We start from the raw sequence: 13,519 nt of genomic DNA on the forward strand, positions 1-13,519 counted from the left end.
AAAAACTAATTGAGTGCATTAAAATTTATACCTTGCTGTTAGGAAAATCAGGGGGCGATTTTTAATATATAGTGTACAAGTTTTTAAGCATGTAATAAGTTGTTAATAACGGCTGTCATTATCATTTTCTATTTTATTTTTATGAAAAAAAAAACTTTAATGGCCTTGTACCGCATAATCAATCCACTAATCGAGTCCAAAATGAATGGGCCGGATCCGGTTCGGGTATAACTTCTTAAGGAAAAACAAATCATTTTAAACTGTATATTGGCTTCACTTCAACAGTTCAACCGCACAAGTTGTAACAATGGCGACCAAAGTTCTCATGGTGAGTGTGTATATACAGCATATGTATATTTATAATGTATTTTATTTAATTTACGGTGTTGTCAACTTTCATTAACTTCTTCTTCTTCTTCTTCTTCTTCTTATTATTATTATTATTATCATATATGTATTTGGGTATATTTAATTAAAATAGATAATATGAAATAGGTTGCAGAGAAGCCAAGTATCGCTCTGTCAATTGCTACTGCACTCTCTGGTGGCCGAGTAATTCCTTCTCCCTTTTTCCGCCTCTTTTTTAGCTGATATATATATATATATGTGTGTGTGTGTGTGTGTGTAAACCATCTGGGTTACAGCCCAGTGGCCACCTGCCCCCTAAAAAGTGACTTGGTAGGAACACAACCCAGGTTCGAATCCCTGCAAAAGTGTATTCAATCAGCCAAGGTTTATGGGGTCTCACCGTCAAACAGCGTTGTAGGGTCGTTAGCTTGAGAGGAAAAATTTCTCTACGGGACTAAGGGGTTCTTGGGTATTTACCCGTTTATAAATTATACTGGATACTAGATTTTGGTCCGGTATATACACATGAGTAGAGTATTTGATGTATAACAAACATGGCATCCGTATAAGTTGTCACGTTAGCAGAAGTAGCTTTAAAAATGTTCTAAGTTGACAAAGCTTTAAGTACTTCTGCTTCAAGATACTACTAGACTACAACGTTAGATGTTGGTTTGGTTAGTCTCATCTAAGCATAGTTATTAGGAATTCATATTAGGTACATTGGTATGAGATTTAAGTCATTTCATATTTTCATCTAAGATAGTAGCGGGTTCTCTTTCTAGTTGTCGCAGAATGAGTTAGTGATTAAGGATTTGAGTTGTATTACTGTGATGCGTAATTTGGTACATCAAGTTATTTTTTAGTCTTACACATCTTTAATCTTCGTATATTCATATTTTCCGTTGTTTTTGGTATTTCTTTAATTATCTATAAAGGGTATTTCAGATGTAAAACAGTGCAAACACTTGGTAAGTATTCAAATGTAAGGCCTTAAGCACATGTGAAAACACAGTTACTCTTTTATTGTTGAAATTGATTCCTCAGGTGAATGTTACCTATAAATTGAAAGCTTATGGAGTAAATTCCCAAAATGTGTTTTTTTTATAAGATTGGTAAATTCTATGCTTGTTTTATGTACATCTTCCAAAAATTGAAAAATATGCTTTCTTATTAAACATAATTATAAAACTCATTTTTTCATTCTCTCCTCTTTTCATGTTTTCATAAATAATATTGGTAGTATGCTGTTTTATCAGAAGTTGGAAAATTATATATATTCTTATTTTAATTCAATAACATGTTTCAAAAATACGCATTCCAACTAAAATAACACTTTAATAATTAATAAAACCTTTCAATAATACGCATTTCGATGACAAACGGGGTCTTTAATCCCCAACCAGTATGCAACTCTAGATGACAATGAAAAAATCAAACTCCTGGATTATCAGCTCTAAACCGAATCTCAGACCAACCCCCTGTTGGGAAACCAACCGTGTTCCTTTCTTGAGGATCAACCAAGTTAAACTTGGCTGGATCCTTAGCCGGGTCAAAGTTCCAACCCCTGTTAGCGTATTGTTTCAACCCGTGCCTAGAAACCCATATACAACGAACTTAAAAGCGTCTAGCTATTGCTTGCATAAACTAAATGAGAATCGTTGTACAAATCATTATAAGTCTTGGGATAATGTACCAATGTATTGACATATACTGTATTGTGCATGATTCGAAACATTGATGATGAGACTATCAGAGTAGATAAACATTTTCGTTATCATTGAGATATTAATTATTGAAACTATTAATTCAACTATATATATGTCAAGACTAAGCTGTAATTTACATTGGATCAGACTATCAGAGTAGATAAAGATGGGGAAACATCAAACATGAAAGAGGAGAGAATGAAGAAGTGAGTTTTATAATTATGTTTAATTAGAAAGCATATTTTTGGAAGATGTACATAAAACAAGCATAGTATTTACCAACCTTTTAAACACAAGCACATTTGGGAATTTACTCAAGCTTATGAGAAGCAGAAATTTTCATTGAATTTCATTTATTTAATTATTCGTACAAACGGAAAATCTTGGCTTCAGTGTGTAATCTCGGTTTTCTATGATTTTGTGTTTACTATCGTGGTACCTGTTTTCTGGCTGAATTTAATGTATCATTGCCATTTTTATCGTCTTCATTGTAGTATATATAAGAACATTTCCCTTTGGTAAATAGCATTTGGTCTAATTGTTCTAAAAGTAAGAGGCATCATCCGTTGTGAGATTGGACCATCCAGCGGAAATTAGTTTCCTTTTGATTACCGGAATGTATTATTTTTAAAAGATATTGGATTGATTTTGCAGATGTCATCAAGAAGAGGTAGTACCGAGGTTCATGAGTTTGATGGGACGTTCTTAGGATATCGGGTGCAATATAAAGTGACATCAGTGATTGGTCACGTTTTCAGGTTTCCTTTCCATCAAAACATCATATTCCATTCATATTATTATTCTAAACTCAACTGTACAAGGTGGTCAAAGAGTGTAGAGTTATAAAATTTGACGTTGGTGAGGTTGATCTTTAACATATCTAAATAACTGAATATCTATTTTTTTGTTCAAATCTAGTGTAGATTTTCCACCGAAGTATCAAGACTGGGCTACTACAGATCCTCTGAGTCTTTTTCAAGCTCCAGTTGTGAAGTCAGAATCTAACCCAAAGGTATTGCCACCTCATAGCTTGTCAGTTTTTCTCATTGGTTCAATCGGCTGTGGTTCTAGTTGGAAATATTCTTTCAAATTGGTAACGAGAATGTTTGTCATTGTTGCTTATATTTAAACCACCACTTTATATTACTGTCCATTAAAATTTATATGCATGTCACATCTTATCTGTCGTTATATGCTTTCTGTGAATTATTTATGAACGGAGGTCCCTTAGAAACCGCTAATATTACTACTTCACCCTGTTTTCTATTTAACAAATTCACTCACCTAAACTCGCTTTCTTGTTAAACCTTTTGTAATAAGGCTCATATTCGTCAACATCTGAACCGGGAAGCTCGTGGTTATGGAGATCTAGTACTGTGGTTGGACTGTGATCGTGAAGGAGAAAATATATGCTTTGAAGGTAATCTTTTGTTGATTAAATGCTGACGGGTATAGCTCATGTGCAGCTAATTTTTGACAGTAGCAACAATAAGCTGTAATATTAATTCAATCTTTTGGTGAAAAATGGCAATGTTATGTTTTCTTTTGCTCCATTCTTTTCTGGATATCCTTTTTCCATATATTGCATGTGCTGATTATGCATTACTGCTTATGTGACTTACAGCTTACTTTTTAATAAGATATTCATGATAGTTTAATGCTCTAAGGTTCAAATTTGTTTTTTTAATATTGTTAGTTGTGTACAAACCTGCACAATCACACCTCCATAGCTATAGCTTGAGCTCTTTGGCTATAATATGTTGCTAACTTGTAGAGGTGGCAAGATTGGTCCCTTTATCTATAAATGGTTCAGTGTAGGTTATGTTGTATCTCTAATGAGTCTTGAATGTCCCTCAAGGTGTTTTTAAAGCATTAAACCTCCTATATTTGATTAAATCAGATTATTAGCATCGAAATATTATAGAAAAACAAAAAATTTTGGACAAAACTGGTTCAAGCCAACTCACAGTTTCTGACTGAGAAAGACATTACCCATGCTGAAAGCTCTTTTTAGGAAGCATCTTAAATCTACTAATACATAATGACCTGAAACAAACGACACGTATTCAGCCACTCTAGTATTTTAATTGCTAACTTTTGTTCCATGTTTGTATGCTGGAAACTTACCTTGAGTACCATGTTAGCTCTACTTTCATCAGTTTCTTATTTCATACATCCAGTTATCGAGTGCACGGGATTTAATGTTGGTGATGGCCGAAGAGTTCATCGTGCACGGTTTTCTTCTGTGACTGAGAAAGACATTACCCATGCTATGAAAAATCTTGTTCAGCCCAACAAAGATGAGTCATTGGCTGTAGATGCTCGGCAGGAAATTGATCTCAAAGTTGGAGTTGCATTCACACGATTTCAGACTACTTATTTCCAAGGGAAGTATGGAAATCTGGATTCTAGAGTTATCTCGTAGGTCCTTCAATCTCATCCTTTTAGCTTTATTCAAGAATTTATAGTCTAGGGTAGAGGTGGTGGTTTCATCCCATTTGTGAAAATGGGTCGATTCAGGCTCTATTGGTTTGGTACCGGGTCAAGTAAATGAACTGTGTATTAAGTAGCTAAAAGTCAAACGGGTCAAATGGATCAAACACTCCAAACATCATCAAGTGTGTATTTAAATACTTGCAACTTTCTGAATCATATTATTTAAATTAATATATCATCATATTGTATAGACTAACTACAAAATAAAATAACGTGAACAAAGAACTGCTGGTAAGTTGGCCCAACATCTTTTTATTCAAACCCATTTTGACGTGTTACACCACTTCGCTGACCTGTTGGATCTTAGATGTTTTACTAAAGCCTAGCTTATACTTTATTTTCATGGAACGCCTATCACATGTCATGAAATTTCTTTTCAAGAGACACTCCTACATATAAATCTGTAATACATCTTTGATATTTTGCTTTCTCAGATATGGCCCATGTCAAACTCCTACCCTTGGATTTTGTGTGCAGCGCTACCTTCAAATTAGTACATTCAAGCCAGAAAAGTTTTGGGTTGTGTTTCCGTACATAATTAAAAATGGTTTTGAGTTAAAGCTGGAATGGGATCGTAATAGGTTGTTTGATCATGATGTGAGTTCCCTTCTACTTTTATCTTTTTTGATATAAGGTATTTTTAATGTTTATCTGCCGTTGATGCTTACACTTGTCAACAGGTAGCGGAGATGTTTCAGAAGTTAATAATTGAAGATGCAGTTGTGAAAGTCACCGGTATTTCAGAAAAACAAGACAGCAAAGGTCGCCCTTCTGGTCTTAATACAGTCAACCTTTTGAAGGTCCGATATAGAACACCAGCTTATTCTTGTTTCTTGAGATCATTGGTTGATATTATCATTTGCATACTAATTATTTTGTAATCTTATCTCATACTTACTTTTGCCTTCAATTTATTTTTGGAGCCAAATGTGTAGTTTAGTAACAAGTGTGTTTCAATTTCTTTTTGTGATGCCTATAGTATGATAAATCTCACTGTTTTTACCTCTCCACCCCCTGCGAATCGCCAGCCATGTCCTTTTTGGCTTCGATATCTTCTTCTCTTTTTAGGCTTTATGATGTAGTCTCTAGCAAATGGGGCATGAGGATATCATCATTCTTGTTTTCATGATATTTGTAGATTGACAATATGCATAATGTGAAAGGTGGTGTGTGACAATTGTTTGGTATATTAAACCAGGTTGCATCAAGTGCACTAGGGTTTGGACCTCACTTGGCAATGCAATTGGCTGAGCGCTTGTATACCCAAGGTTTTATCAGGTAATCCTTCCATTACCCTATATATCATCTTTTTACTTTTATTTTATCCAATCATGTTTAAATATAGCTTATCGTTTCCATTACTATTGGTCCAGCTATCCTCGGACAGAGAGTACAGCATACCCTTTATCTTTTGATTTTAAAGGAACTCTTGCCACATTAGCCAGTAATGCAGTATGGGGTAGTTATGTGCAGACACTTCTTAACAATGGCTATCATAAGCCCAAATCAGGAACCGATGTTGGTGACCACCCACCAATTACCCCTATGCGCTCAGCTAATGAAGATATGCTTGGTGGAGATGCTTGGAGACTCTATCAGTATATCTGTCAGCATTTTATTGGTACCCTTTCCCCTGACTGCAAATATGTGAGGTAAGAGATCCATCACAGTGCATATATATGTATACTGTGTCTCTCTGAAATAATTTATGATATTGCTTCTAGTTTTTTGAGCGAATAGTTTTTTCTGCAGATCGAGTATATTTCTTTCAAACATAAAGAAACTTTCTGTCTAGAATATCATATTTCTCTATCATTGAAATCGGAGACTTTTTGTTTTTCTCTAGTCTCGTGTCATCTTAATGACATATACATGTATTATACATTTTTTCTTACGAGTGCCCATCCACACATCCCAAGTTCAGAAAGATAAAGATATCAAATTAATATAGGATACAAAGTCTATATAACATGCTTTGAATAGCGGTTGCTGGGGTATTCAATTAGTTTTGCTGAAACCAGCCTGAATCACTTCAAATGGAACAACCCCAGTAAGCGTAACCCTACGCAATCCGTTATGTTGTTCTTTGGTTCTGAAAATGAACACATTGTTAGACCCTAGGATTTCCCACCCCTACGATCTCTTCACTAACCATGTATCAGAACTAAACACACTTGATTATCCTTTAAATGATCAACTACTGTTATCACTTCTAAATATCTAGCCATAAGACATTTGCTTATGTAAAAAAGGAGTTGCATTTAGTAAAGGGAGAGTTGTGGTTTCAAGCAGTGCCAAGATCATGTTCTAGATTTTATTATGTGATAATGTTTAGGACTGTGATTAGTTTATTGTTTCATTATGGATGCTAATTTCTGATAGGACAAAAGTTGAATTTTCTGTGGGAGGAGAAGTCTTCCATTGTGTTGGGCAGCATGTAATTGTGAGAGGATTTACTGCAATAATGCCATGGTTGGCAGTGACTGAGAAAAATCTGCCCCAGTTTACTGAAGGGGAGAAAATTGGGATTTTGAAAGTTGAGCTATATGAGGTATTGTTCTGAGTAGCAAATATTTGTGAACTTTCTACTTTTCATTTGTATATTAATGACCATATTTCTTTTTGTATCCTTTTTTTTATCATCAAGCAATATCAGTTTTCGATTCCTTTGCTTATGCCTCTGTATTACACTTTCACTTTCTACTTTCATTGAGTATCTGAGGTTTTAATAAATCCATCCCCATGCTCGCCTGTGTTATCAGCTCTAGCATTTTGAACACAATGAGATTCTAAGTATGTAGCCTATATGCAGCTAACGAGGTGGCAACCATTTGCCCCCATACATGGTTGATGGGCTATATTTTACATCTAAGGAGCCAAAACAGGCAAAATTAAAAATTTGGTCAAAACTGAAGTGAATCGAATGGGTTGAATGGATCAAAATTTTCCTAAAGTGTATTTAAATACCTCTATTCGGAAAAACTAGATTCAGGTCTTTATAATGAGGTTAGTAATCATATTCAATATATTAATATATAAAGTCCAATGAAAAAGGAACAAAATTGCTAAAGGTACTCCTAACCATATCTGTTTTGGCCCAATCAAAAGTTGCCTGCTCCGATTCATTACCCAACCCAGTTGTCACCTCCATTTTCAGTTACCAGTTGATGCGTATTTCTATGTAGTTAATTTCGGTGGTATACCGGTGGTATTTCGGTTTTCAGTCCTCCACTGGTATACCGGTATAAATTTTTGTCCAAAATTTCGGTACCTAGATTTTTGGTGAAATATACCGAAATCGGTCAAGTTTCGGTCCAAATTTCGGTGGTATACCAGTTTTTCAGATTTTTCTTTTTTTTTATTAAATTATTTTTGTCCAAACTAAAAAACAACGTAAGAAACACTAAAATTTTCAAGTATTAACACTAATCTATCAAATATTGACACTTTTAAGCTTGACTTTGATATTTAGATTGAGTATTAACTTAATATAATTGCTATTTGTGTGTATAATTGCAACCTTTTTGGTATATATATATATATATAATTATATATAATATTTTTCATAATATTAAGATTACCGAAATACCATTGAAATACCACTGAAATAACCGATATTTCAAATACCAGTCCTTGACTGAAACACCGAAATTTCGGTCCTTAACTACTTAGGCGTATTTATAACTCTCTGGTAAATTTCCAGGGTAAAACTGCTCCTCCAGATTACCTGTCTGAAAGTGAGCTGATTTCACTAATGGAGAAGCATGGGATAGGAACGGATGCATCCATTCCAGTGCATATCAACAACATAAGTGAACGGAATTACGTGAAGGTATGTTAATTCTCTACGCATGCTCTTAGTTGCTCCAGGTGTAGATGGTATTGATTAGAGGGGCAGTTTCAACCATTCACTTATAATTGGTTTGATGTGGGTTTTAATTGATGTCTAACGGGCAAAACATAAATGTTGACCAACAAAGACTTGGGCCGAAAGTCGCCGAAGTGCATATCTAGTGCACAAACTGTATAAATCAATTTATTAGAGAAAAACAGATTATTTTTAGATAATGTGTCTTTTCAAATCTATTTCACTATTTGACACAATATCTGTAGTTAAAATGTTTTGAACAGATGTTTTGGGTCAACTTACCTGACGATACCAGTACCAAAGAAAATATCCATTTTATTCAAATTTTTGACCTGTTTTGGCGTACTTGAATTATTGATGTCATCTATTGTTGATAGTTATTATGTGCTTTTTACTTCACATTTGAAATCTACAGGTAGAAGCTGGAAGGAGGTTGGTGCCAACAACATTGGGTGTTAGTCTTATAAGAGGGTATCAGTGTATAGATCCAGATCTTTGTTTGCCTGACATACGTGGTTTTATCGAGCATCAAATCACACTAGTTTCTAAAGGTCAAGCAGATCATGCGCTTGTTGTGCAGCATGTACTTGAACAGTTCCAACAGAAGTTTAATTATTTTACTAAGCAGGTACTCGTTTTACAACACCGCCCTCCCTTCCCCCTTCCTTTGAAACTCACTACATTTTCTATTTGGAAATTGGAATGTTCTGTAAAAAATATTCTGTGGTCGAATCGTGGAACTAAATTGCTATCTTAGTATCATGCCTCGCTATGTTAACAAGTTATAAATGTTATTGAGTTTAGTATTTCTGACTGATGTTGATCCTCCTACAGATTGAAAATATGGATGCACTGTTTGAAGCACAATTTTCTCCACTTTCAGATACTGGGCGTGCACTTAGTAAATGTGGAAAATGCCTACGCTATATGAAGTACATATCTATGCTTCCATCACGGCTGTACTGTAATACATGCGAAGAAGTCTATTATGTTCCTCAAAAGGGCACAATCAAGGTACCTCTTATTTCAAAGTATGCAGTCCAATGTGGGTTTTTGTTAGAAATTCAGTTATATATAAGCATTTGTTTTTGGCGTCTTACATTTTTGGCGTCTTACGTTTTTGGGTGATCCCACCCGCTTTGTGAGCAAACTAATACTAATGCGAATCGCTTTGAGCCTGGAGTCATAGCTGGTGAATGTCCGTAGCCACTTGGGGCTTATGTCAATGATAGAACTTGTGACCTCTACATTGAGAGGCACAAGTTCTTGTCAATGGACTATCACCCTGGTGGTTGATAAGCATCATTCTTTTCACAGTAAAGTGTAAATGGTACAACTGATTTAGGTCCTCAAGTTTCATTTGTATCATCTTTCTATACTTCACATACTAAATAGTAGTCGTAACACTCCGCTTAAACAAGTGAAAGACCAATATTGCAGTTTTAATGAAATGAAAGAAATTTTTGTGTTACATTACGTACTATACTGTTCTCGTATTTTTATTCTTGCAACATTTTCATGAGTTAGTTTTGTCGTTGATCATGTTATACGTGAATCCTTAAAACCGTAACCATGCTCTAATGTAGACGTCGCAAATTGAGCAGATAATGCGGCTTGGGTAGTGTGTAAGTTTTGAATGATTTTGGTTGACCCAAAACACTTGGACATAAGTTAATTACTGGATAAAATGTTCTAGGAGGTGATATCCGTTAAGTGAACTCAGGGAGACTTTTAACCTGTTTGACGTTTGTCATATCAGCTTGTAAACATTTGTTTGTAAGTTTAGCATTTCTCTTTCTTTTCATTTAACACATTTGTTTCGTTAGAGATCAAACACGACCAAAAGTGACTCATTCATATGTATATAGGTCGAAGTTGCCTCCTTTAATCTACTGTTTATGGCATATATCAAACTCATAACATGATAGATTCTAATCAGTTCCGATTTTCTGATTTGGCAGCTGTACAAAGAACTCACCTGCCCTCTGGACAATTTTGAGCTATTGCTCTTTTCCATGGCTGGACCAGATGGGAAGTCATTCCCTCTTTGTCCTTATTGCTACAACAATCCTCCATTTGAAGGTATAGACACGTTATTCGGTGCCTTCAAAACCGGCGGTTCGGGCAAGTTAGGAAAGGGAGTTGGCATGCCTTGTTTCCTTTGCCCACACCCTACATGCCCTCATTCATTAATATCTCAAGGTGTGTGTGCATGCCCAGAGTGTGATGGGACCCTCGTCCTGGATCCTGTCAGTGCTCCCAAATGGAGACTTTATTGCAACATGTGCAATTGTCTTGTTTTGCTTCCAGAAGGTGCTCATCGAATAAGCACAACCAAAGAAAGATGTCCTGATTGTGACTCCACTATTATAGAAGTGGACTTTAATAAGAAAACGACGCCATTGAAAGATGGAGCTACTTTACATGTTGGGTGTATTCTTTGTGACGAGTTGCTGCATTCGCTTGTTGAAATGAAACATGGAAAGTCTTTCTTTAGACGTGGTGGAGGGAGAGGAAGAGGCAGGGGAAGAGGTAGAGGTAGAGGGCGGGGACGTGGTGGTAGGAAACAAGATCCCAAAATGAGTTTTAGAGATTTCTGAAATGCATATTTGTATGGTTAGTTTGTTTTCTTCTTTTTAGTAACATGTGTGCACTTGCCAAACAGATGTATGGTTGATACAAGATTTAAACAAAAAAAACTTGAAAATGTCTGCTCTAATTAGAACAGTAAATAAGAGGTGTTAAAAGGTTTGTATGATGATTCAAACATCGGGAGTATTTCGATGTACTTGCAAACCTCTGCTGAGTGATCGAAGGAGTTTAGGAGCAATGCTTCTATTGTTGATGTCCGACAATAATAGCTTAGAATTTTGTACTTTTGACATTCCTGAAAACATGAAGAATTTTGCTCGAAAGATATTGTTTACTGTATATTTTAAAGATTTTGCTATTGTATCACGCAAAAAGAAAAAACACTATCTGGAAAAACAAGTATAGAAAAAAAATGTGGAATCATAATTGGCGTATAGAGATGCAAACTGTGATAGAACTCATCTTGGCAGCCTGGTCTTGAACTCTTGACTACTCGAGATTTAAGAACAGCAAGAGCTTCTGCTTTGATTTTGCTTTGATTCATTAGATCCATCATTTGGAAGGGTTACCCTGTTCAATGATAACTCTGCTTTATACGAATCAGAATTCAAAACTTTACGACTGACATTGTTGTAGATCTCCCGAATGACCATCTCAAAAGCCGTTTTAACGTTGGTAGAATCTAGTGCAGATGTTTCCATAAAGAACAATCCTTCTTTCTCTGCTAGGTTCTTGCCATCATCAACACTGACAGCTCTTATATTCTCCAAATCGCATTTGTTTCCTACCAACATCCTTGCCACTGTTGTATCCGAATGAGCTGCATAAATTTTAACACCCATCAACACACAACATGCAAATTTACATTAGTTACAGAAATGGAATATAAATGGCATTTAAGTTTGAAATTTTATCAAGCCCTTTAAAGATATTATTTAGAAGGGCAATGCCCATATCTTCATACAAACTTCTATTTTTACTCATATTAGTTCTACATACATGTCAATCATCCCGTCACTATGTAATTCTAATATTACAATTACATTACATAATAAAAAAACAACAATACCCAATATCGGTCAAACGTGGTACAGAAAGGTGAGATGTAAACAGTAATACATTTACCCGAAGGTCTCTAGACTGTCTCAACGAAGATCTTCGGCAAATATATAACATTATTACTTGGTCACACATGGTCCACCTTCCATGTTGACAACTTGTTTTGTGTTGTGTTGCTAAGGTCTTGGCCAACATGGCTTTAATTAATCATAAGTTCCACCGATTTATGTCTTTACATGACCTCTTAAATCTAAACAATATCAACTATTCCCAATGAAAAGTTTCAATCCATCCTAGCACAACTTGAGAAACAAATTATTCTAGATCTGCAATAAATGTTACCAAAAAAAGATTCATATGTATTAAATCAAAACTTAAAACTTCAAAATCAAATTCACTGTCAATTTTGAGACTAGTTTCATTAGGATTTTGGCCAATTATTTTATATATACTAATAATAGATAGATCATTGTCAATGAACTCTTGGTTTGGTTCAAATCTAGACATTGATGTTTAAATATTAACTGGGGCTAAATTAACTACCAACAACTAACATTTGATCACCGCTTAGGTATTTAACATATAATTCAAGGTTAAGCAGGCTGCCTCTAAATATGGAGTATTTTCTAGACTGGATTCCAAAAAATTAAAATAAAAAATAATCATATATTGACATATACATATTGCAATATAAACCAAATCAAAAATTTTGTACACTGATCACTTACTTTTAAGTTCTTCAAGCCATCGCGTAACACTTTCAAAAGTAGTGCTACGCGATATATCATAAACAACAAGAGCACCAACAGCACCACGATAATAAGCAGAAGTAACAGCCCGAAATCGTTCTTGACCAGCAGTATCCCATATTTGAGCCTTAACTTCTTTGCCATCAATTTCCATGGTTTGAGTTTGGAATTCAACTCCAATAGTAGCCTTAGAATGTGGGTTGAATTCATTCCTAGCATATCTAGTTAACAAATTCGATTTCCCAACGGCCGAATCCCCAATAATTACGACTTTGAATAAGTATTCTTCTCCTTCATCATCTGATGATGAATAATCCATAAGATTTTTAATAAATTGTTTTTATTTAAGGAGGATTTGGAGGAATTTTTATTATTTTTTGTTTTTTCAGAAAATCTGGAGGAGTTGGTTTGTGAGATATCAATATTAATATGATAAAGGAAGGCTGGCTGGCATGAGAAAAATTAAAGGAGGTGGGTTGGCGGTAAGGCAAGTCAATTCGTATGTGCCAAATATATGTATGTATGTAAATGTATGTTGCACTTGCTATTTGATGTTAACTCATAGATTGCGATTTGGAATTTTTTTATATTAATGGGATTCGGGGAGAACTTTTACTATTAATAAAAGATGGAAAAGGATATATATTCATAAGAAAAATGTTAATTACGGCTACTTTCGATATTATTAAAAGCAAATTTCA

General features: G+C 34.9%; 2 protein-coding genes across 2 annotated transcripts; one reads left to right on the top strand and one right to left on the bottom strand.

The window, feature by feature from the left end:
• The first annotated feature begins 285 nt into the window (after positions 1–285).
• LOC122602800 (DNA topoisomerase 3-beta) lies at positions 286–11,125 on the top strand. Its single transcript, XM_043775395.1, has 15 exons — positions 286–328; positions 496–552; positions 2,709–2,812; positions 2,973–3,066; positions 3,375–3,474; positions 4,235–4,475; positions 4,985–5,147; positions 5,231–5,350; positions 5,749–5,828; positions 5,924–6,202; positions 6,933–7,101; positions 8,254–8,382; positions 8,834–9,046; positions 9,253–9,432; positions 10,380–11,125. Exons 1-15 carry the CDS (start codon positions 308–310, stop codon positions 11,016–11,018), a joined length of 2,589 nt encoding a protein of 862 aa, XP_043631330.1. The 5' UTR covers positions 286–307; the 3' UTR covers positions 11,019–11,125.
• Positions 11,126–11,321: 196 nt separating this feature from the next.
• Positions 11,322–13,253, bottom strand: LOC122602801 (ras-related protein RABA5c-like). The gene is made up of 2 exons (XM_043775396.1): positions 12,798–13,253; positions 11,322–11,830 (listed from the first exon to the last, which is right to left on the bottom strand). Exons 1-2 carry the CDS (start codon positions 13,135–13,137, stop codon positions 11,511–11,513), a joined length of 660 nt encoding a protein of 219 aa, XP_043631331.1. The 5' UTR covers positions 13,138–13,253; the 3' UTR covers positions 11,322–11,510.
• Between the last annotated feature and the right edge of the window lie 266 nt (positions 13,254–13,519).

Source organism: Erigeron canadensis, chromosome 6 (assembly GCF_010389155.1).
Source record: "Erigeron canadensis isolate Cc75 chromosome 6, C_canadensis_v1, whole genome shotgun sequence".
Classification (NCBI taxonomy): domain Eukaryota; kingdom Viridiplantae; phylum Streptophyta; class Magnoliopsida; order Asterales; family Asteraceae; genus Erigeron; species Erigeron canadensis.